The sequence below is a fragment of the Pan troglodytes genome, chromosome 10, assembly GCF_028858775.2.
Source record: "Pan troglodytes isolate AG18354 chromosome 10, NHGRI_mPanTro3-v2.0_pri, whole genome shotgun sequence".
Classification (NCBI taxonomy): domain Eukaryota; kingdom Metazoa; phylum Chordata; class Mammalia; order Primates; family Hominidae; genus Pan; species Pan troglodytes.
Genome location: NC_072408.2, coordinates 8,725,933 through 8,750,740, shown reverse-complemented (window position 1 = coordinate 8,750,740; position 24,808 = coordinate 8,725,933). Strand labels below are relative to the sequence as shown.

The 24,808-nt window shown below is 46.3% G+C and overlaps 2 protein-coding genes across 5 annotated transcripts in view; one reads left to right on the top strand and one right to left on the bottom strand.

The window, feature by feature from the left end:
* The window catches only part of WNT5B (Wnt family member 5B), a 124,058-nt gene that overhangs the window by 55,861 nt on the left and 43,389 nt on the right, over positions 1-24,808 (bottom strand). The gene's annotated exons all lie outside the window — the stretch shown is intronic.
* The window catches only part of FBXL14 (F-box and leucine rich repeat protein 14), a 41,794-nt gene that overhangs the window by 5,033 nt on the left and 11,953 nt on the right, over positions 1-24,808 (top strand). The window contains exon 2 of one of the 4 annotated variants that reach the window (XM_016922721.4): positions 5,255-5,430. The exons of the other annotated variants lie outside the window; for them this stretch is intronic. Within the exon in view, the coding sequence (XP_016778210.1) occupies positions 5,255-5,266 (12 nt within the window). The 3' untranslated portion in view covers positions 5,267-5,430. Of the gene's footprint in view, positions 1-5,254; positions 5,431-24,808 lie in introns of those variants that run through there. 4 annotated transcript variants of the gene reach the window in all.

The following is a 24,808-nucleotide window of genomic DNA, read 5'->3' as shown; positions in this document are numbered from 1 at the left end:
ATCCTCCCATTACCACCGCCCCCACACACTCACACGCACACTTACGCACAGATCATTGCAGCGGATGAGATGGGGCTATGACAGAAGCCTCAGGCTCGTTTCCTCCTCCCTCCTCCAGCCCCCTCCCGGCTTCCAGCCCATTCTCTTTGCAGCTGGGGTTCCTACCCTACCCTACTCCCAGCTCCTTTTCCCCGCGGATGGAGAGATGGACTCTGCTGCTTACCCACCCACTCCCCTGCAGGGGGTGGAGGACTGATTCAGCTACTGTATCCCCACTGCTGTGACTGGAAATGGGGGTGGGGAGTGACTGGTCTTTTCAACCCTGGGGAGTTGAGGAAAATGTCTGCCTTCACTTCAGCTTTCATTTGAATACTGTGATCTGGTTTTTATTTTGAAATGTATAAAAAGCAAACCCAGCTACAAAGGCCTTTTCACCCTTCTTCCACTTTGTAACTAATCCCAGTCTCTTCTCATCACTCCTCCTCTTACAGCACTCTGCTATTCATGCTCATTTCATTTTCTTAATCTTCTTTCCTGTTTAAAAAATTTTTTTTGGAAAAAATTTGAAATCATGGTCCTTTTTTCTGCTGAATATATTCTATATATTATATATATATAAATTATATATATATATACATATATATGTCTGGCTACCTCGTTTTAGTTTACTTTTTTTCTGAAGCCCTGGAATTCTACAAGAGAGATATTTTGAGACTGAAACATGTTTGTGCCTAGACTGGAAAGATGCCCTTGGGTTTGTCCGTCTTTTTGTGTTGGCTTCTTCCCAGCCTCCATCCGTCCAGTGTGCCCCACTTCCACATTCTGGCTATAATTTCCTTTTTCTCCTTGTTCATTGGGATTTGAGGACCTATTTCTAAATCTTAATTTATAGCACAAATAAGTGGGAGCAATGAGAGTTGAACCGTTGTTTTTGTTTGAGATGCAGATTGTGTCTTGAAAATGATGATTATATATGCAAATTCTGCCCTACCCTCACCCTCTTCCAAGTTTCCCCCCAAAAAGGTCACACAGTGCGGCTTCCTGTGGGAAACAGGAGCAGAGCTGGCCTGCAGAGCCCCTGGGGCTGTGATGAAGCTCATATCTTATCTCTGTTCTATTAACAAAATGGGAGTTTGTGGGTTTTAAAAAATTCCGTTTCTAAATGGAGGAATAGATGACTTTCTTTCCTTTGGTGGGGGTTGGGACTTGCGGCTTTAAAGAAATCACTTCTGAGTAGGATGTATATTTTCGTTGGATTTTTGTTGTTATTTCTTTAGAACCCTCCACAGCAACATGCAAGACCATGGAGTTAAAGAAACCCAGAGACCTTTATCAATTAATTGTACTGTTTGTGAATTTGTATAAATAATAACAGATCCTCTTAAAACGTTTATATTCTTACAGTAAAAGGTTAAACTGATATTTATATAATAAAAGAGGAAATATGAAGTATGTTTTTGAAAAAAAAAAAACAACAGCCTTGTATCTGCGAATTATTTTTAAGGCATTGTGTGCTTGGGTACATGCCAAGGTAGGAGGTGTTGTTTGTATACTCTTAAGAGGACGCAAGGTGGAGTTTGGTGCATCCTATGTGGGGGTGAGTCAGCTCATGGGTAAAGTTTTATTCTGTATAAGGTTTACTACTGACATGTTTTGTTTCTAGAAATGTGATTAGACTGGAGATTTATATAATTTTTGGCTTTAAACTTTCAACAACGTGGACATTTAAAGAAATTGAACAAAATGAAACTTTTTTAAAAAACCAGATTTGTATGTAAGTCAGAGTTTCCCCGAGTGGCCAGTTTTTCTTTGGGTGAAAATGAGATCTAGAGGTGATGTTGAAAAGTGGATCACGACGTGGGCAAGAAAGATGGATTTTTTTTTACCCTGAGAGTGGGTGTGGGGAGGATGTGAATGAAGGTGGAAGGACTGAAGCCGTTGTTCAGAAAAGTGAAAAGAGCGCTGTCCCTGCTGTCCCTGCGTGCTTGCCGGCTCAGTCATGCGCACTGAATCTCCCAGCGTGAGCGAGGGTCCGCGTGGAGAGGAGGAGGGCAGCTCAAGCCCTCTTTTTCACATTCCCCTCCAGGCCCGGCTGTAAGGAAGCACTTTCCTGGGGGATGGGGAGCTTGGCCAGGATTTTGCACATTTGCATTTTAGCACTTCCAATAGCCGAGGCTGGCCGCTGGATCCACTCTGTCAAGGGTTTTTAGACTGAAATCGGGGCAGATTAATGAAATACCAAAATTCCAGCAAGAGTTCCCTTTGGTAGACAGTAACAAAATAATCTGACACCCTGTGGTTTGGCTGTGGAGACCTACGGGTGTGAGTGCTCCAGCAGGGGAGTGGTTCGTATTCCTGGTTTCACCTTGGTTGTTTCTGAGTTTGTTAAAAAAAATACTGATCTCAGCAAGAGCTGATAAGAGTAGTATAAAACTTTCCTGGATCAACCCCTCTTTCCAGGAAGAGGGCTGGAACCCAGGTTTCTCTTGGGATAAGATTGTTTTGTAAAATGTCCAAGCTTTCTGCCTGAGCATATCACAAAAGCCGCATTGTTCCTTTTTGGAGAGTCATCACAATTGGGTCTAATTGAGCCTGACACTAGATCCATCTTCTGTTTCTTTGGGGAAGGTGTGGATCTCTTTCTTCCCACTTAGGTTACAGTGCTTAATGCCTGGAAAAAAAAAATGTGTGAAGCCTATTAAGAAGTAGGGACTCTGAATTAGGGTCAGCTTTCTAATCCAGCATTTGACACAACTCCTGAAGGTTACACGGCAGTGGGTTCTTAGTCTGTTTTTCTTCCAAGAGACTGCATGGCTGTACAGATTCAATTGATAAAAATTTGAGCACCCAAGTCTCAGGCTCTGTATTCACATTCTTCATTTTAATACGCAAAATATTCCTACCACCTGTAACGTGAAGCACGTTCTTCTGTTTTGTCTCCTTTTTACGTTAAATGTTAAATATACGCTTGACTAAAGGTCGGCAAATTGATGTTTGAAAGTTACGGCCACGGGTCTAGCTATATCCTTATCCTGAATGAGGCAGACTTAGTATAGCCGGAGCTTCTCTGGGAAAGATGATAAACCACCTAGAGTGGTTAGTGAAGGTCAACTGCTCATCTCTCGACCTTTTTGGATGGAAAGCAATTAATGTGTTGAGAACCTATGTGTGTTTTACAAGGTACTTGTAAGTTTTAATCTTCAAAGCAACCTGCTGAAACAGGTATTATCCCTGTTTTCCAGAGAAGTCATAATTCCTGCCGTAAGTTACCCAACCAGTAAGCGAGGGAGCCAGGATTCAAACCTAGGCTCCATTTCTCCATTTCCCTCCCTCCCTCCCTTCCTTCCTTCCTGTCTTCCTGCCTTCCTGTCTGCCTTTTTTTTTTTTTTTTTTTTTGAGACAAGGTCTTGATCTGTTGCCTAGGCGGGAGTGCAGTGGTACAATCACAACCCACTGCAGCCTTGACTTCCCAGGTTCAAGTGATCCTCCCACCTAGCCTCCTGAGTAGCTGAGACTACAGGCGCACACAACCATGGCTGGCTATTTTTTTTTTTTTGTATTTTTTTTTTTGTAGAAACAGGGTTTCACCATGTTGCCCAGGCTGGTCTCAAACTCCTGGGCTCAAGCGATCTGCCCACCTCAGCCTCCCAAAGTCCTGGGATTACAGGCATGAGCCACTCTGCCTGGCCCAGGCTCCATTTCTAAAGTCCGGCTCCCTTCTGCTTGATGAGATTTAGTTACTCGTCATACCTTGGTTTCCAGTAAGGTGACCCTCATAGAAGTGAACGGTAGCTGTTTGAACACCGTATGAACAAGCTTATGCCACAGGGCAGTACTTCAAAGGGAATAGGGGTGACTCTTGGTGGTATGAGAAGTTGATCCCCGCCATACCTACAGGAATGGGAGAAATGCACTGAAGAATAGAAGAGCTAAAGGACATGAGTTGATAGTACACTTTGCGTGGTGGTACAAAAGTTAAAAGGCACTCCAGGGCAGTTCTTAGAATAACAGAAAAAAACTTGGTTCAGGTATTTGCTGAAACTTGAGAACTGAAAAAACAATGTAAACTTCGTGTAAACCTTATCATCTAGAAGTAATAAACCTCAACAGAAACTGGGTAGTAGTCAAGGAACAGCTTCATTTCCCTTCTTTTTCTAAGTGTCAGTGTGTGTAGCCCTTCAATGTTCTTACTGAAAAGATTATCTATAAATCACCTGTGGGGCTCAGCCAATTTCTGCAGCTCCCAAGCTAGGCCCCTAACTTGTCCAACTTAACATTTACTAAAACTAAAAGCCAGTACCAGTATATCCTAAAAATAAACTCGAACCGATCATGTTCTTTCATGAGTCAGATGAACAACAAAGATGTAAAAAAGCAAACGTTCCTTTTTCTTTTGAAAGGTATGAACTTTCTCTTACATAAGGACATATGATATGTAAATTAAAGCATGGCCTAGCTCCCACATCCTGCTGCTTTCCTGAAGTGGTTACTAGATAGGTGCTGGTCTTAGAATACAAACAAAACCTTTCACTTTTGACTTAGAGAATTCGAATTCAAGTTTTCAAAGGGAAAGGGTAGTGGCCCCCAGGGACCACTGTGTTTCTAAAGAATAAGAACCTCTTGATTAAAAGATCAGATTTGTAAAACAAAACCAAGACCTCATGCAGCTTCTGACAACTGTCTCTTCCCAGTTCTATGAAAGGGAAAGCCCTGGCCTCTGATCTCTGCTGTGTTCTGCGGTAGAAAGGGAGGGACTATAGTAAGTCATCTAGTGGTCCCCTCTCTCTGTTCTCTTTCTCTTCCCTGCATCAAACATCACCCCCTTTAAAAGTTAATTCCATCCCTTTAGTAGAGGGCAAGACCTAAATTTTGTGCCATTATGAACCCCTGAGGAGTCAGAGGGGTGAGGCTTTTTGATGAAATAATGTGGATCATGAGTAAAGCACAGGATTAGAAATTAGAAAGCTGCATTCAAACCTAAGCTCAGACTTGGGTCACATACTTACCTCATTTCTGTCAATGTACTTGGTTAACTGTTAGGCAGCATGTTAAATTTTTTAAAAAGTTGTAAAACAGATGGGACATGCATATTTAGATCAGTGCCAAATAGTAATAATTTACTTAATGAAGTATCAAAGGTAAGTGCACAGTTGGAACAAGAGCATATATTCTCAGCTCTCGTATGGAATTTCTAGACAATTGGTAAATTTAAATGTCCACAAATGATCAGTTTCAGTTTTTTCCTCTTTTCCAGGGATTGCTCTGATTTTGCCTGGTGGAGTTGCCTTTACCAACCCAGAATATTTGGTCGTATGTAAAGCCAAGCCCTCCAGTTGAGGTGCAAAAGAAAGTAAGCTTGAGATCTTAACTGAGCAGCACCAGAGTGGGGTATGTTAAACCCCCACTCCCAGTAAAACAATCAAAGTGGAATTCCTCTGCCTGCTATTTGTTAACCCAGGAAAGTGCACATATTTTCTTTAAAAAGAAGACTTAAGTTTCTATTATTTCATTACTCTTCTACTTCAATTTTTTTTTTTTTGAGACGGAGACAGAGTTTCACTCTTGTTGTCCAGGCTGCAGTGCAATGGCACGATCTTGGCTCCCTGCAACCTCCGCCTCCCAGGTTCAAGTGATTCTCCTGCCCCAGTCTCCTGAGTAGCTGGGATTACAGGCGTGCGCCACCATGCCCGGCTAATTTTCTGTCTTTGGTAGAGACGGGGTTTCTCCATGTTGGTCAGGCTGGTCTCAAACTCCCGACCTCAAGTGATCCGCCCGCCTCGGCCTCCCAAAGTGCTGGGATTACAGGCATGAGCCACCACGCCCGGCCACTGTAGTTGTTTAAGGAACAAATGCTTTATATCCTTATAAAAAACTTACAAGGATACTTGCATTTGTGATAGTGGAAACAAATGAGTCTCAGTTACAAAGAAGAGAACTGGGTGTGCAGCCGTGGCGCAGCAGAGAAACCCAAGTGAGACCAGGTCAGGAATGTGAGTGTGATCTGTGGAAGAACTCAGTCATAACACAGTGTTCGGTTTCTCTGTCTCAACATTTTTGTTTTCCCAAATCTGGCAGATGTGGTACATTTAATTTTATAAATGGGAAAAGATGCTTAACAAAGTGGAAAAGATTTTGCCTAGGTAATTAGAGGAGAACCTAGTGTCAGAACCTGGGCTGCTCTAGACTTAATGACCAATGCAGAAGGTGACCAGCACGGAGGCGGCTCACAGGGGCACTGCAAAGCACCACCCTGTCTCTCTTCAGAGATGTGCTGCACCAAGCCAGGCACGGCACACATCTGTAGTCCCAGCTACTCACTAGGCTGAGGTGGGAGGATCACTTGGACACACGAGTTCAAGACCAGCCTGGGCGACACAGCAAAACCCCATCTCTTAAAAAAATTATTATTTTTTGTCTTTTTTTTTGAGACAGAGTCTCGCTCAGTTGCCCAGGCTGGAGTGCAGTGGCATGATCAGAGCTCACTACAATCTCGGACTCCTGGGCTCAAGGGATCTTTCTACCTCAGCCTTAAAAAAAAGTTTCTTAAAAGGTGCCACACCAAAGCATATTATTTTCATTAGGAGTAAAAAAAAAAAAAAAACCCAAATGCTAAAAGTTATTACTATTTAATATGCACTACCTTATGCAAACTTAGACATGTTTGCAAGCATTATACAGGGTTATTCAGGAAACCAAAAAACTAGTACATGTTGTTAAATGGTCTATAAGGTACTGAAGTAGCTAACTGTCAAATCTGTTGCCTGTTGCTCTAAGAGGATTTGAGCCAGTTTCCAAAACACTGCTTTGTTGCACACAGTAATGCAGAATACTAATGCTGGAAGTACATGCTCATGAGAGCTTCAAAGCTAGGAACTCACACATATTTCACATGCTATAAATACCTGCCACACAATCCTTTTATAAAGTAGAATCAAGTTGCAAAAACTCTAGCTATTTTCTCTTCATTCAAGGGTAAAAAGGCTTGACTTCACAGATGTTTTAGTTACAAATCCCACTTGTCCAGAAAGAGTAAAAGGGTCTAATTTGTTAATACTAGGCACCTTCTTATATTTATTACTCCCCCATTTATGTAATCCACACTCCAGAAGGATCAGACCTACCACACAGTGGGGTGTCAACAATTACTCCTTACATCATGGATCTGAGACACTGGAACTGGACTGTGGGAAAACAGTTGAGACCACATTAATTTTTCATAAATATTAATGTGGAATTACTATGGCTTGGAAAACATTGTTTTTCTCATCTAAAAAGGATATGAGGAAATATTTCCTACCAAGGCTTATAATATTTCTCCTTAGGAAATCTTGACCTCAAACTAACATTATTTACGTATACGTCTGCTACTTTTTTTTTTTTTTTTTTTTGAGACGGAGTCTTGCTCTGTCGCCCAGGCTGGAGTGCAGTGGCACGATCTTGGCTCACTGCAAGCTCTGCCTCCCAGGTTCACGCCATTCTCCTGGCTCAGCCTCCCGAGTAGCTGGGACTACAGGTGCCCGCCACCACGCCCGGCTAATTTTTTGTATTTTTAGTAGAGATGGGGTTTCACGTGTTAGCCAGGATGGTCTCGATCTCCTGACCTTGTGATCTGCCCGCCTCGGCCTTCCGAAGTGCAATCTCGGACTCCTGGGCTCAAAGTGCTGGGATGACAGGCGTGAGCCACCGCGCCCGGCCACACATCTGCTACCTTTTTCTAGCCCAAGGCAAGGCTTTTTGAGACGTAGTCACTAAACAGGGAGGAGCCAAAAAAAGTAGTCCTGCTATTTCTCAGAATCTCTAGAAAAATCACTGAGGCTAAAATTGGACACATGAGTAAAGTAAGGGAGAAACTGTAACAGTTAAGCCCGCAAATGCCCCTCAAATAAATGCTTCATGTTCTCAGATGGAAGACAAGCATTTCTGCTTTCAGTAATTTAAACCTTAACTTCATTGCCCAAAACTCCGCTGCTGCGAACAACAACAACAAAAAGATGGCCAGTACGTGTGTCTTAAGCAAACAACACGAAAATGACAAGATGAAAGTGACAATTTCTACCTTTCCTAATTTACTTCAAATGCACAATTTAGCCAGTTTTCAGGAATCTGTAAAAGCAGGATGGTTAAGTTCTGTGGCCCCCTGAACTTCATCCAGCTGACAGCTGACGGTTGTAGGAAGCAGAAAAGGTCTTCAAGTTTCCAGAGCCTGGAGTAGATAGAGGACTGGCTCTTCCAGCCCTAGCTGACGTCTGTGCACTTGAGACAGATGCCCTGCCATTATGTTCAGGGTCAGATGTCAACAATCAGAACAGCATGACCCCCAGGAAGGCAGCTGGCCTCTCTCTTCCCTACACAGAAGGGTCTAATTTTCAGTGGAATCACAAGGGGAACTGCAGAAACTCAGTAACGTATGACACAGGATTTAGCAGCAAACAGCTTCATCACTGCTTTATTTTTAGAGTTGGGGTCTCGCTCTGTCACCCAGACTGAAGTGCAGCGGTGTGATCATAGCTCACTGCAGCCTCGACTTCCTGAGCTCAAGCAATCCTCCCACCTCAGCCTCCCGAGTAGCTGGGACCACAGGCATGTGCCACCCATGATTACTATTATTATTATTTTTTGTAGAGACAGGGTCTCACTATGCTGCCTAGGCTGGTCTCCAACTCCTGGGCTCAAGTGATCCTCCCATCTCGGCCTCCCAAAGTGCTGAGATTGCAGGAGCCTATAACTGCTTTCTTTAGAAATAAAAATGCTCATATGTGGGTTAAGAGGTAAAAATCAAGCACTACACATTATTGAAAGATAGGGCTGGAAAACTGTTATTGTCTCCTTCTGGACTGTTGCTTCAGCCTCCCCAGCCCTTTAAAAAACAACAAAAAACCCTCTTACACACAGTTTACCTTCCCCATTACGAAGCAGCTGTGAATCATATCCACACCTGTCCTGGAGGTATTAAAGCTAGGAGTCTGACCTTGTGTTTTTCTTTACCCCAAGTTTATGAAAATGATTTTAGGGTCCAATATAAGGTAGTACAATAAAGTATGGTTAATGCAAAACTAAATGTCCTCCACTGTGGAAGATAGAAAGTGGAGAAATCCATGAAGTCTCACGTCCCATGTCTTGGTCTTGTCAGTAGGTGGCAGCATTGTCTGTGAGTTGGAAGCTATTTCCCACGGGGAACCACAACCTCCTCCCATCTAACAAATCCCCTCTGGTCCTTTCTCTTTCACCCGCACCCGCAAAGTATTTCCTCCAGGCGTAAGAGTTGACAAATGAGGAATTTCACTTCCTGGAAAAGATGAAATTGAATTTTAAAATATCAGTGAGGTTACTCCCCAGAGCCAGGTGTTATTTTGCAGCTCTCTGCTTTTGGAGCTAAGAGAATCAAACATCAACTTCTAGTGCTTTTTTTTTTCTCTTTAAACTTCTAATTCTTCTTAAAGGGCACTTCATACAAATCCTTTTTAGATTGCCATATCTGGGGAGTTTGGGAGGAAGAAAATGGGAAAATTTTAGTCATACATGGAGGTATCAATTTAAACAGCAAGAAAAAGAGCTAGTTTTTTTTTATTACAAAAGAAAAATCAAAAGTGTATCTGTGAGGACAAATTCTAGAGAGCCTTTCAGGAAAAACCATTTTAAAATTTTAGGAGTATCTTTTAAAAATTTTTTTAAATTTTTATTAAAAGGAGTATCTTTATTGCCCAGATGAAGACATCTTCATAAAATATGTCTATGAAGATGAAAATAATAACAGCCCTGATGAAGAAGTAAAGTTGCTTGTGTGACCTAAATTCCTCCTACAGAAAACTGACATTAGGACAAGGTAGCAGAACTTACAAAAATAACTTCTGAGCCAATGTAGCCAGATTCCGTAGAATGGCACAAGAAGAGAGAGGCTGAGGGCAGGAGAGGCCTTCGGGTCTTGCCCTCCTGGTACTCAACAGCCTGGCCTCGGGGAATCAAACTGTGAGTGGGAAGGGCAGGTGTAGAAGTGGGAAAAAAGGTGGAGGCAGTTATCCCCTGCAGATGCTTCTACCAAACTGTATTGGCTAGAGGAGCCACAGCTTATAAGCTCTGTAATACAGACGTCATTTTTGGTTAGAGAATAAATAAAAAAGGAAAAGTTTCAGGGACTTGGGGCCTGTGCATGAGGCAAATTACATTCCTGGCACCATCCATGAAGGTCTTATGAAAGCAGAACATCTCCCTGGGCAACTTTTGGAAAGTAATAGCTGAAATATGCCATTCTTAGTGACTACAGTGAAAGAATACAGATTCAGGGAAGACACCCCAAACAGAGAATACAGGTTGTAAAGGAAAGAAAAGCAAACATGTATCACCCTGCACAAAGCCAAGAAGAAGAAAACGGGGCTGGCTGAGGAGCCAGAATGAGAACTGAGTAAGGGGAATGTGTGAACGCTGAGGACCAGCAGTTCCTAAAGCTGCTCCTCGGAAGAACTGGGAGGGCTGCTCCTTGATTCATAGCCTCCAAGAACAGCTTTCCTGGACTCCGTTTTCTTTCTTTTTCTTTTCTCTTTCTCTCTTTCTTCCTTTTCTTTCTTTTCTTTCTTTCTTTTCCTTGTTTCCTTCCTTCCTTTTCTTTCGACAGAGTCACTCTGTTGCTCAGGCTGGAATGCAGTGGTGCAATCTCAACTCATTGCAACTTCTGCTCCCCGGGTTCAAGCAATGCTCCTGCCTCAGCCTCCTGAGTAGTTGGGACTACAGGCACATGCCACCATGCCCGGCTAATTTTTGTATTTTTTAGTAGAGACAGGGTTTTGCCATGTTGGCCAGGCAGGTCTTGAACTCCTGACCTCAGGTGATCTGCCCGCCTCGGCCTCCCAAAGTGCTGGGATTACACACGGGAGTCACCAGGCCCGGCCCTGGGCTTTATTTTCAAGAAGGTAGGCCCTCTTTCTGTGGTTGTTTGAATTTGACTCTAGACAAATCTCTTGCGAACGTGGCCACCGAGCTGGCGTGAGGATGTTGGTGTGACTGAGACCTCTGAGGTGGCAGCACTGCAAGCCTGAAAATGTCCCACGGGAGGCATGTGGCTGTCACTCTAGTTCTGTGCTCACAGCCGTCAGGACCAACGTTGTTTTCATCCACACCCCATTTCTGCCGGGAAGCTAGAGCAACAGTGTACAGAGGACACATAGGAAAAAGCATTTCCGGGGCAGGCCGGCTCCAACATTCCTCACATGGGCCCTTCAGGCAGCAATTACTCTATTGGCTTCAACAGTCTCCATCCAAACCACGTGACTCCAGTTTCTGTGCTCCGTTTTGCAGAGGAAGGTATAGCTGAGGGCTCCAGTAATCCCAAGACGATGCACATTTCTCTTGTAGGGGACCTTCCCCAAACCCTCTCCCCAGGAGGTTCCCGTGGCTCAGTCTGCAAATCCACACAGCCCAGACACTGATTTGCAGGCTGACAGCCACTGCTGCTGCTTTCCTGACCTTCCTCTGTACTCTCTTAGCTGCAACCAGCACACCCACACCCCACCCTACAGGTGTCCATTCGCCCGTTAAAGGACTCCAGCATGGCCATTTCCCAGTTTCTGAATTTCCTGTCGCCGTCTATGGAGACTGTCGAGAGGGGTCGAGTGTTGCGGGTGGGGATTCCAGGCGACGTGGCCACACATAACAGCAATGAGGCCAGTCCCATGGCCGTCTACACACTGAAGCAGGTATCAACACCACCTTGCAGTCCTTCCTGATTTGGACTGCCTTCCGCTTGATGCTTCAGAGATAAAGCCTCCCTGTGCCATTTTTCAAGCCTGTTAGTTCCCACTCCTGTATTCATTCCTACCTCTGCACCTGCCAGGAACTTGCAGAGAAACTAAGGAACTTGTGTGCAAGTGGCTGCAAACACCTTCCCGCTCCTCCACTGGGGCCAGAAGCAAGCCCGCTAATGCTAATCTGCCCCCTCACTTGCAGCTCAACAGCTTTTCTCCTCTAAGCCCCTGATAATGGTTTTACTAAAATCCCCTTTTGATGGGAAAAAATCCCAGCTGGACATTTCAGGCCCCAGCACAATATCCAAGTCTGCAGGTCCCTTTCCCCACCTCACAAAGGCCTCTAATCAAGTGGAAAATGTGCTGGAGGCCAGAGGTTTGGGTTCGCAATTATTTTTTAAGGGATTACTAGAGAAGAATAGGGGGCAGCAAGGACCTCCCCCCCCGCCCGACTTTGTTTTCCATTTGGTCCTGTTTTTAGACACACTGAGCCAGGAGTAGCCGTCCAGTTCTCCAAGCACAAGAGCTTCATCTCTCTCTTCCCAGGTAGAAGGATGTCAGGATGTCATCTGTGAACACCATTGCTTCAAAAAGATGTAGAGAGTTTGGAAGCAATATGCAGGTCCTTTTCTGACCCCATTTAAGCCCTTATTTATAAAACCGCTATTGAACGGGATCCTGAGTGTGGAGAGAGCACCCATTCATTAACCTCTAACCTCTGGTCTGTATTCAGAGGGCAGCGTTCGCTCTGTGTCCATACACCGCAAGATTGGAGGCATTCACTTCAGCATCCCAGGCTTTGGAGGGCAAGAGGTCACGTTCCCAACCCTGCCAGATAGCCTTCTTCCTCGTTATACGCACTGACCCTTCTCTCGACACTGAGCAAATGTCCAGGTTACTCCTAATGTTTAATCTTGGGGCAAAACATGGATAAAAATACAAAATGTTAACTATGTGTATCGGTCTACTGGAACCTTCCTTTAAGAATGTACACTATGGAAGCTGGTTTGTCTTCCCTGTACATTGCAAAGGACCTTCTTTGATGTCATCTATGCATGAGTGTTCATTAAGGATTAATCGATGAGGATGAACATTTCAGGCTGGCCCTGAGTTCTCATCATTCCATTTCAGCATCGAGAGACTGCTCATTCTAATCCCAGCTGGTTAGTGATGTATGCAAATACCCAGTAAAAAGGAAATGACTACAAATTCCTAAACTCACTCTGGAATGATCAAGGATTAGACTGTTCAGCTCTGAGAGTTAAAAGTCAGCAAACTAAATACCAGCCTGAGTAATAATTTTCAGGTCCTTTCTTCAAAGTTCCTGAAATACTTTTGGTCAAAAACAAAAAATTGATAACTACATTATTTTTTTTTTTTTTTGAAATGGAGTCTCACCCTGTCACCGAGACTGGAGTGCAATGCTGCAACCTCCCCTCCCCTCAGGCGATTCTCCCACCTCAGCCTCTCGAGTAGCTGGGATTACAGGTGCGCGCCATCATGCCTGGCTAATTTTTGTGTTTTAGTAGAGACGGGGTTTCACCATGTTGACCATGGCTGGTCTTGAACTCCTGACCTCAGGTGATCCACCCACTTTAGCCTCCCAAAGTGCTGGGATTATAGGCGTGAGCTACCGCGCCCGGCCCAGATTATTTTTTAAAACCTCTGGTTTTGTTTTCGTCAGTATGATGCCTTATTGATATATTTTTGCTTTACTGACATTTTTGGTTTGCCCTCAGAAGATCCCTAAACAACTGAGAACTGGATAGAGAGAAGCACAAATACTACATTGAAGGTATTATATTTAATACTTAATGCAAAGATCATATTCGTATTTTATGTCGGCTTGCATACTTCTTTTGGGGAGTGTTACAGGAGGAGACCATGTCGTTTCCCTAAAGAAAGCAAGTAGAAGTGTGTTATCTGGAGCCCCCTCCCCAGATAATGACAGGCTCGCTGAGGCACACCTGCTCCTTGTCCCAAAAATGTTGTAACAGCTTTTCTCCAGGAGTGAAAAAGCTTCACCCGACTTTACATGAAGACGAGCACCTCTAGAAAGCTGAAGGGATAGTCATGAGCAACAAAGCACACAGTGGCATATTCTAAAGCAAAGCCCACAGTGGTCTCACTCTTTAAATGAGGAGGGAACCGTGAGATAAGTTACAGGGAGAGCTGCTCCGAAGCCGCCCCTCATGGACACCCCTCCCGAATCACTGCACAGATGCCTGCTTAGTTCTTTGCTTATCATCGTTATTTTAGTCTTCATCATCATTCTTCAGCTTCTCTGCGCTTTTAACATACCATGTTGGACAAACTATCCATTGTTTTATTTTATTTTAGAGACGGCGTCTTGCTCTGTCACCCAGGCTGGAGTGCAGTGGCGCGATCTCGGCTCACTGCAACCTCTGCCTTCAGGTTCAAGTGTTCTCCTGCCTCAGCCTCCCAAGTGGCTGGAATTACAGGCGCCTGTCATCATGCCTGGCTAATTTTTGTATTTTTAGTAGATATGGGGTTTCACCATGTTGACCAGACTGGTCTCAAATTCCTGATCTCAGGTGATCCACCCACCTCGGCCTCCCAAAGTGCTGGGAATACAGGTGTGAGCCACCACGCCCAGCCAATATCCATTGTTTTAAAAGTCACTCTTCCTACTAGAAGAGTAAAACAGCATTTTAGAAACAATACTTTGATAAAATAGTAGCAGCAATGCATCTCAGGTCTTTCAGGGCCATTGAAAATGTTAGTACTGTGGAATGTAATCATCTTTCAGACTCTCTATTAGAGGTAGCTAAATAATTCAAAAAACAAGATGAACATAATTAGAATTCAGTATAAAATGTGTGCTTTCCCATTAAAGAAAATTTTGTTCAAGGCCTAAAAACAGAAGGAAATTATATCGCAGTTATGAAATGTTACGTCTAAAGTTCATTGTGTCAAACTGGCATACCTAAAATAGGTGGGAAATGCCCCTGAATCCATGGAGAAAAGAAGTGTCAGCTTCTCCCAGCCACACTAGGTGGGGTAACTACAGGAGGCGATGGAGCTTCTCTGCAGTGTTTTTGTTAGCTCCTCTGTTTAAGCTCTTGATATCCAAGAGCGTGTCTACCCTGAACTCCTACTCAAATATGTTTAGCCTTTGTTGTATTGCTTCCGATTTCTAAGTGATCCCAGTTCACTCTTTCCCATCATTTTTGGGGCATACTTACCTGTTTCACCTGCCATCTCCATGCCTGGTCACCTGAAGTCAGCATCTGCAGACCCTGCTTGGGATGGTCTCTGCACTCCTACGGTGAGCTAGCTCCCTGCTCACCCTGCCCTGCCCTCAACGCCCTCTCGGGCATCTCCCGGCAGCCATGAATGCTCCAGAAGCATTCTAACTCTGCACTCTGTTTCCTCCAGGCTGGGGGCAGGGGCAGGTGAGTGATAATGACCATCACTGTATTTGACTGGCAGTCTCCACACCGCAGGGTTAAAAAATTATTTGTACTAAAATATGCCTGCCTATTCAAGGCTGCTCTTTAAAATAATACATAAGTCCTTTTTTTTAAATCCTTATTTAAAATTCCCCCAGAATAGGACAACTAGATGACAAGGCAAAGAGGAGCTCTTGAATCTTCACCTAACCCCACTGCCCTCCCCCGAGGAGGGGCTACATCCTTTGGCCCCAACTCCAGAGTTCCAACAGCAGTGAGGTGGCAAGTGCCCCACGCTCAGCGCCGCTAGGAGACTCTTGCTCTCGATTTGTATACGATCATGAAATGAAGCATTTGTCCACACAGGGCAGGCCCCCAAAGGGCCTATGGTGAGCAGGCAGTATCAAGATTCTCTCTTCCCTGGCCTCCTGCTTAAGCATTGCTAGAAGTTTCTTCCCGGGAAGGATGAGGAGTTTATCCAGGCAGCGCTGACAGCCAACGGCAGGACTGATAAAGCCTGTGGCTGGCTTTATCAGTAACACAGCTAAGACGACTTTAAGAGCCCATAAAAATGCTAACAAATATTCCTGCTGACCAACGCATTGCAGCAGTTTCACAATCACAAAATCCTGCCGGTTTATTGGGATTAATTACTAACTAATAGTTAAAATGCTAAAGTTTATGAATGACTTTAAAAAAATACAAATTAGTGTGGATTCAGGGCTATCTTTCACTTAGTAAATATTTATTTGGCCGCTTTTACAGGCCGAGTCCCCCGCCAGGGGCTGGGGCGACAGAGCACCATCTCCCACTTACGCGTATGGAGGTCTGCTTTCTTGAGTGGGAGAGAAAGAAGTGGGGTTTCACTGGGAACTGCGCCCAAGCCACAGCCTGATTTATCTGTGCCGCAGCCTGCAATCTAGATAGGCCCCATGGGAGTGCGTCTCGTGTATTTTAGGGGGAAAATAGTTGGGAATTGCTGCTTTACAGAGCTGGGCTTCAGATTCTTGGCGCAGAAGGGAGCCAGCCAGTCCAGATAAGGAGCGGGAACTGAGGTTAACATGTATCCAAGACTGAATTCCTTCTCAGGCTCCGAGCAGTAGCTCCAGAGGGTGACAGCCTCTGCATTACTGCCCTCGTGGTCTCTCCCCACCTTCTGGAAGCTGCCCTCGATGTCAGTTTCAACCTATTTTACTGGTACAGAAATATGGAGGAGTGAGGGGCCAACCCAGCACTCAGTGACTGACACTGCCCGCCCCCACGCTGTCCACCCCACCACGGGCACTGCCACCCTGCCTTCTGCTCTGGTCGGTTTAGTCTGTAGAGACGTTATCAGCATAGCACAAGCTAAAAAGTCCCCCAGGGAGGCCAAACCAAATCAGGTCCTTGATTTAAATGACGATTTGAATCACTCCCTGCTTCATCTGCAGTAATTTTGTTTTATTAGATAAAGCGTTTGTGAGAAGAAAAGGAAATATTTAAGGTTTCCTCCCGCTGTCCAAGGCTAGTTAAGTGTAAACAGAAAAAACCTGTTGGGCTGTGCTGAGGCATTGCACACAATTTGTCATGTGCATCTCCATGAGGACAAAAACACACATGCAGGCAGGCTTCCTCAGCAAGAGAAGTGCCTCTGAGCATTTCCTCAGGACAGGAGCTTTCTACTGAAGATCCTGAGGAGGGAGGAAGTTCAGAGTTCATGCCAAACCTGACCCCAGGATCCAGGCAAAGACGGTTCCCTAAGGACACTACCACAGAGACAGTGACCCTCTCATGACGCTTCCTCAAACACGATCGCACACACTCCACACTATTTTCCTACCGAGAAACCACCAGGTGCCTTCCTAAGCTCCCACGCCTGTCGGCTGCAGCTCCCGACCACAGCATGGGCAGAAGCCAACAGCAACCTCCTGCGGCAAGGATCCCAGTGTGCTTGGAGCTGGAGAGGGCCGATTCGGAGGATCCCAGAGTCCTACAGGGGCTTCAGACAGGAGATTCCGAGGGGGGAGTAGAGCTGTGAGCACAGGATATCACTGACCAGCGAGGAAGAGGGTGTTTTCCCCACGGGATCCCGAGCGGCACAGTGTCAGTGTCTGCTCAAGGAACCATTAACCCCAGGGATGCAAAAGATCTACTACTTATGGCTGGAATACGGAATATTCAAAACCAGATGGACAGATAGGTCGATAGATAAGACAGATAGATAAGATTAGAGAAATAAGATAGATTACATTGATAGAGATAGATTTAGACAGACATAAATTCTTTTTGTTCAACTGTTAATCATCCAAACTACTTTTATCTCAAAATGAAATACAGCAAACCCAGTGAGCAAAGGAGGATGGAGCTGTAGGGGATCTTTATTTTTATTTAAATAGAAGTTTTTTCTCCCTTGGGGTTTTGTTTATCTGTCCATACACATCCATAGAAAAATATTATTCTTAGAGTCCTGAGGCTGTTCACATTTGTTTGCACAGACTTTAAAGGGCAAATAAAAGACAAGCAGAGATATTTTTCAGACATACTGTTGTACTTAGATGATGTGTTTAGATCCCTCCTTCTAGTTCAGGAGCAATTTGTTCATTCATTACTGTCCAAAAAGTACTTTCAAAATATTCTACTAAATTTATCAAAGACAATTTAAAAAAAAAAAAAAAAAGCTCCTAACTTTTCAAATAAACTCGTACCAAATCCTTTCCAATAGCCACAGTAATACTCACATGACACTGAAATGACCCTCAGGACACCAGGGGCTGTGACAAGAGTAAGTCCCCAGAGTAAGGCGGGATTCTGCTGGCATGGCCCGCTCCCACAGCCTCCTGCCCACATCCAGCTGTTCAAGCAGGCACGAGGCAGGACTGCGAAGCTTCCTGAGGTTCTTGAACACTGAGGATCTGGGGCATTTGAGAACTTGAACTTCAGATCCCTCAAAAGAAGGTTCTGCAAACTTTCTGGCTACTAAGCAGGGTGGCCTTTACCAGCACTCAGTCGCTATCCTTGTCCCTGCCTCCCGAGGTGCCTCCACTGCCGCCAGCCTCCCCCACCCCAGCCTCCACCCACACCGCTGCCGCCGCCAGCCTCCCCCACCCCAGCCTCCATCCACACCGCTGCCACCAGCCTCCCCCACCCCAGCCTCCACCCACACTGCTGCCGCCAGCCTCCCCCACCCCAGCCTCCATCCACACCGCTGCCACCAGCCTCCCCCACCCCAGCCTCCACCCACACCACTGCCACCAGCCTCCCCTCACCCCAGCCTCCACCCACACCGCTGCCACCAGCCTCCCCTCACCCCAGCCTCCACCCACACTGCTGCCACCAGCCTCCTCTCACCCCAGCTTCCATCCACATTGCTGCCACCAGCCTCCCCCACCCCAGCCTCCACCCACGCTGCTGCCACCAGCCTCCCCTCACCCCAGCCTCCACCCACACTGCTGCCACCAGCCTCCCCTCACCCCAGCTTCCATCCACATTGCTGCCACCAGCCTCCCCCACCCCAGCCTCCACCCACACCGCTGCCACCAGCCTCCCCTCACCCCAGCCTCCACCCACACTGCTGCCACCAGCCTCCTCTCACCCCAGCTTCCATCCACATTGCTGCCACCAGCCTCCCCCACCCCAGCCTCCATCCACACTGCTGCCACCAGCCTCCCCCACCCCAGCCTCCACCCACACCGCTGCCACCAGCCTCCCCTCACCCCAGCCTCCACCCACACTGCTGCCACCAGCCTCCTCTCACCCCAGCTTCCATCCACATTGCTGCCACCAGCCTCCCCCACCCCAGCCTCCATCCACACTGCTGCCACCAGCCTCCCCTCACCCCAGCCTCCACCCACATTGCTGCCACCAGCCTCCCCTCACCCCAGCCTCCATCCACACCACTGCCACCAGCCTCCTCTCACCCCAGCCTCCCCTCACCCCAGCCTCCACCCACATGGCTGTTCCTCCAGGTAAGCTCTCTGGATGACCCACAGGAGAATCACTGGGGCGCTGGCCAAAACTGCATTTTTCAGGGGGCAGGTTTCATCATTTCTGTATTCTATCCCCAGAGATTTCATCCTAAAAATGTCATAGGATCGTAGGACTATCTTGTTTCAAAGTCTCCACTCACTTCCTGTTTCATAATGAACAAAGTCCTAACCCCATTACAGTGGTCCCAATTACACCCCAAGCTACATCTCCTGCCAGTTCTCACCCTCCTGAATCGCAGCCTCTTATTCTGGTCACACACAACCATTTCACTCTTTTTTTTTTTCTTTTTTTTGAGACGGAGTTTCGCTCTTGTTGCCCAGGCTGGAGTGCAATGGTGCGATCTCAGCTCACCAAAACCTCCACCTCCCAGGTTCAAGCGATTCTCCTGCCTCAGCTTCCTGAGTAGCTGGGATTACAGGCATGCGCCACCACGCCCAGCTAATTGTGTATTTGTAGTAGAGACAAGGTTTCTCCATGTTGGTCAGGCTGGTCTCAAACTCTTGACCTCAGGTGATCCGCCCGCCTTGGCCTCCCAAAGTGTTGGGATTACAGGTGTGAGCCACCACGCCCGGCCTCATTTCACTCTTCTGTGCACTTATGTATGTTGTACCCATGGACATAGAATGTTCTTCCCTCTCTGTTTGACTGGAGAACTCTTCCTCACCCTTTAAGTCCTGGCTTGAATGAACACTGTGCAGCCTCCCATTGCTACCTCTGTGCCCCTCAGCTGCCTGAGCCTCCGGTATCGGCACTTCTGGCCCCGCAATGTTACATCCTCTTTACATCACTGCTGTCCCTAGAAGGACCCCCTAGTCGTGCGTGGCTGGGGTGGCATTCAGCTGACAAGGTTGAACGTATGTGCTGAGCTTCTACGAGGCACCCTGTCCTGTGATAGGGGCTGAGGATACAGCAAAGAACAGACCTTGGTTCCAGCCTAACAAAGCTTACAGTATTGTGGAGAAGACAGACAAAAAACGTAACACCAGATACTAACGTAACCCAAATCAGGAGGCCCTGACCTGGCCTAGGGGTCAGAGAATGCCTCCCAGACAGTACTGGCGTTTACCTCTGCATTTCTAGCACAGCGCCTTGCACTCTGGAAGGCTCTGAGTCAGTTTTCTTAGGTGAAGTGTCACTCAAATGCTAAAGACCCTCAAATATTCAGCCCAGACCCCTGGACCCACAGACCCAACTATTAGACATCTCTTACTAGTGTATCCCACAGACATAGGAGCCCAAAATTAAACATATTTCCTCCTAAATCACTCTACCTACCCAGATTTACAGCCTCCATAAAAGGCACTGCCTGGCTGACCACACAATCAGCCTGGAAGTTATGAATAACTCTTCTCTCTCTTATTACATCCTGTGCCCAAAGGATTGTCCCAGCTCTGTTGATTCCGCCTTCTGGATTCTGACCGCATTATTTCCTCTCCATCCCCCCTCCACCGCCACTGCCCTAAGTCAGTCCTCATCACTTCTCATTTTGACCATTTTGACCCAGGTCCCAGGAGTGATTTTTCTAATGTACAAATCTGATTCTATCACTTCCCGGTCACAATCTCCAGTGGGCTCCTTCTTGCCAATAGGTTAAAATCTAAATTCTGCTGCACGCTGTCCGGGATCCTCGATAACCTGGCCCTGCCTTCCTCTCCACTGCCCCCGCCATCCCCGACCCGTATGTGCGTCAGGACTGAACCTCTGCAGTCACGGTTTCTCCAATGATAGACCATGGCCTCTCTGGGAATGGGGCGGGCCCCCCGGACCTGGGTCTACTAGCATATGGACTCAGACCTAAAGATCAGGGTGCCTGGTGCATCTTACTTGGTAACAAAAAAAGCCAAATCAAAATGTTCTTGTGTTGAAAGGGGCACATTATCTGCACTAAAACATACCCTGCATCCAGTTGCAAATGTACAGTAGGAAACTCTTGGGAGCCAAGAAGTGTTCTGTATTGTGACTGTGGTGCTGATTTCACGGGGGTATGCATCTGTCAAAACGCACCATATCGTGCACTTTGAGTGCAGTTTGTTGTACATAAATTATACCTCATAAAGTTATTTAAAAAGTTCCCTCTGTCAACACTAGCTTGCATGGATTGTCATACTGTCACCTAAAATGCTCTATCCTTGCCTATCTGCATGTAAATCCTACTTTTTTTTTCACTGCCCCCAAAGCCTTTCCTGACTCCCCCACGTAAACGTGACTGCCACTTCTCTTGTTTCTCATAGTTTCAGTCATCCCTCCCCATCCTTGGTGGTGAAGCCTCCTAATTCCCTTGGTGGGAATTTGTAGTTAAGGAACTTAACACTTCATAGAAATAACAGGCTATGGGTGGTGAGGTCTCCAGCGACTAGAGCACAGAACTGTCTTCATTCTGGTATTCCCTGCACCCAGGAAAGTGCTGGGTATAGAGCAGGTGTTCAATCAATATTTGAGGAACAAGGAGATGGGAAGATCTGGAGTTGATACACTCAGTACATTAGGCTTAGCTGATTCTTACTTGAGGAAGACAGACTGAGCTATTAGTAGTGACTTCAAATGGGATGGGGACAATCTTGCAGTAACCTTGCTGGTGGGAAATCTGTGAAAACCCCAGCATCTGTTAAAAAGTCGCTCTTTGATAACTGCTGTGTCCCTGTCCCAAGGTAATCATTTTAAAGTCAAATAAAAAACATGTATGATTTGGATATTTCAAGTCTCTTTTTCAAAAGCACTATCTCTGTTTATGAAACTGAGGAGCTGTGTTGCTTAAGCTCTGCTAACTAAGAAAGTAGTGTTTTACACTGGCCGGGCGCGGTGGCTCACTCCTGTAATCCCAGCACTTTGGGAGGCTGAGGCAGGCGGATCACCTGAGGTCAGGAGTTTGAGGCCAGCCTGACCAACATGGAGAAACCCCGTCTCTACTAAAAATACAAAATTAGCCGGGTGTGGTGGCGCATGCCTGTAATCCCAGCCACTCGAGAGGCTGAGGCAGGAGAATCGCTTGAACCTGGGAGGCAGAGGTTGCAGTGAGCCGAGATCATGCCATTGCACTCCAGCCTGGCCAACAAGAGCGAAAACTCTGTCTCAAAACAACAAAACAAAACAAAAAAAAAAACCCACCAGAAAAAAGAAACTGTTCTACACCTACTGCCATGCGATAGCATGCTTTTGATACATGAGTATATGTATAAAGTATAAGATATATACAAGATTCTAAAATAGTGGCTGAAGGACCATGCAATCAGGCAGTCATAGCAATGACCGATTATTAGTGATAAACACACGCCACACAGAGAAAGGACTATGGACAATAATGGCCTATTTAACCTACCACTGCCCGGCAGCAACCGCTCATCTGCAGGAGCAGCAGACAAGGGTAGATGGAGCTGCATTACATGGCGACACTAGGCAGCTTGGTCCACACCATCACTGCTCCTCCCATCATGACCACACCACCTGGGAGGACCACCAAAGGGAAAAAGATCAAGAGAGGCCGAGGAGAATTACTACCGCTTGGTCTCGATGGTCACGTCATCAAAGATTCATTCACTGACTATTCAGTGTATGCTCTGACTAAGATGGGCAAAAGTGATCGAGACACTTGGGTTCCGTTCTGCTTTGCTCACTTAGTCCTTAACTTGACTGCCCTTCCCCTGCCTCACTTTTTTCACTTGCAAAACCAGACAAAATGCTAGACATTCTACTCACCATCAGACCCAGGAGAGCCTACAGGGAACCCCACGGCGTGAAATCAGCGTCAGCTCAGCAGGCAGGTATTCCAGGCAGAGCACACAGCCATGCCCACCCACGTTTCCCACCTTCGCCCTTCAGGCACGAGACCCCACCTTCTGACCACCAGCTCCTGCATTTTTTTTGCGGAGCCCTCTTGCCCACCCTGGTAGGAAGGAGATGCCAGAGATGAGTGCTCCCTGTGACAGCCCTCAACCAGGGACAGGCAAGAGCCGTTGTATAAGGACACATGTTGTACCCCGGCAGGTTTGGCTCCAATGGCCACCGCCATCACCGGTGTGATAACCCACTCTTGACTGGCTGTCTTCCCTTCCTTGTCTCACTTTCCCACTCTCTGATCAGTAGCTCCTCATGTCACAAGTAATCTACTGGCCTTTGAGTCACTGCTTCAGGGTGGGCTTCTGGAGGAACACAAACTAGGACAACAGCTCTAGTGTGGACAGGACACCGCACTAGACAAAGCTGGGCGGAGTTTAGACCAGAGGGGAAAAACCCCTCTTACATGCAACAACAGCAAAACGTTCTCTTAGGAAGAATCTGAACCTCTTAAAAGCCTCCTTCTTGTCTGAAAAGCTTCCTTGCAGAAGGAGCTCAGTGGGCCTGAGGGCAGGAGTGCAGCTCTCGAGGGGGATGCTGGCTCTGCAGTGGGCATGTGGTTGGCTCTGCAGTGGGCATGTGGTGCGCCCTGCCCTCCCTTGGCTCTGTGTGAGCCTCCCTTCCTTTGCACAGGGGACTCTGGGTGAGTGGCACAGCCTTCAACAAAAGTGGCTCTGCTCTTTGGCAATAGTCTTTTCTGTGGGACAGCACAAAATGAGCATTAAACAAACTTCGAGGGTGAGCTATGCTCAACAGCTGTAAAGAACCAAGTGGTGCCGGGAGCGGTGGCTCACGCCTGTAATCCCAGCACTTTGGGAGGCCGAGGCGGGCGGATCACAAGGTCAGGAGATCGAGACCATCCTGACTAACACGGTGAAACCCCATCTCTACTAAAAACACAAAAAATTGGCCGGGCATGGTGGCGGGCGCCTGTAATCCCAGCTACTCAGGAGGCTGAGGCAGGAGAATGGCGTGAACCCGGGAAGCGGAGCTTGCAGTGAGCCGAGATTGCACCACTGCACTCCAGCCTGGGTGACAGAGCGAGACTCCGTCTCAGACAAAAAAAAAAAAGAACGAAGTGGTTTCTTATTTAGCATATGAGAGCGTGGGGTTGAAGAGGGAAGAAGGAAGAGGAGAAGCCTGGTGAAAAGGAGAGGGAATGGGAAGGAGAGGGAGAGAGAAAGAGAGAATTAGAAAACATCAGAAATTACGTGGATAAAATAAATGACCACTTCACAAACAACCACTACCTTTCCTCAACCTGGAAAGGAAAATGAAAAGGAGAAAAAAGAGAAGCAAAACAAGCATTGATTATATAAATTTGCATGTACAGAGATAAAGGTGCACCAGCTTTTCCTTTTTGTTCTGTAAAAGCTTCAATATATTCTTTATATCTCAATCCTATGAAAATACTTGTGAGATTATAATTATGCTTATATTATTAAAGATAATTATTCTGGGTTATTCTCCATGTCTCAGGACTGTGCCTTTTGCTGGTCAGCCTAAAGTGACCTCACAGAAGCACAATTTATATCTGAAGTGAGTTTTTTGTAGACAACACAGAGCTGGGTCTTATTTTTTGACCCACTATGACAATCTTTTTTTGTTTTTTGAGATGGAGTCTCTGTCACCCAGGCTGGAGGGCAATGGCGTGATCTCGGCTCACTGCAACCTCCACCTCCTGGGTTCAAGTGATTCTCTTGCCTCAGCCTCGCGAGTAGCTGGGATTACAGGCGCCCGCCACCACGCCAGGCTAATTTTTGTATTTTTAGTAGAGGGGGGTTTCACAGGTAGTATGAGTTTCTTATAATAACACCATAATCCTAATTCCTCCCCCCATCCCTTGTAATATTGTTGTCACTC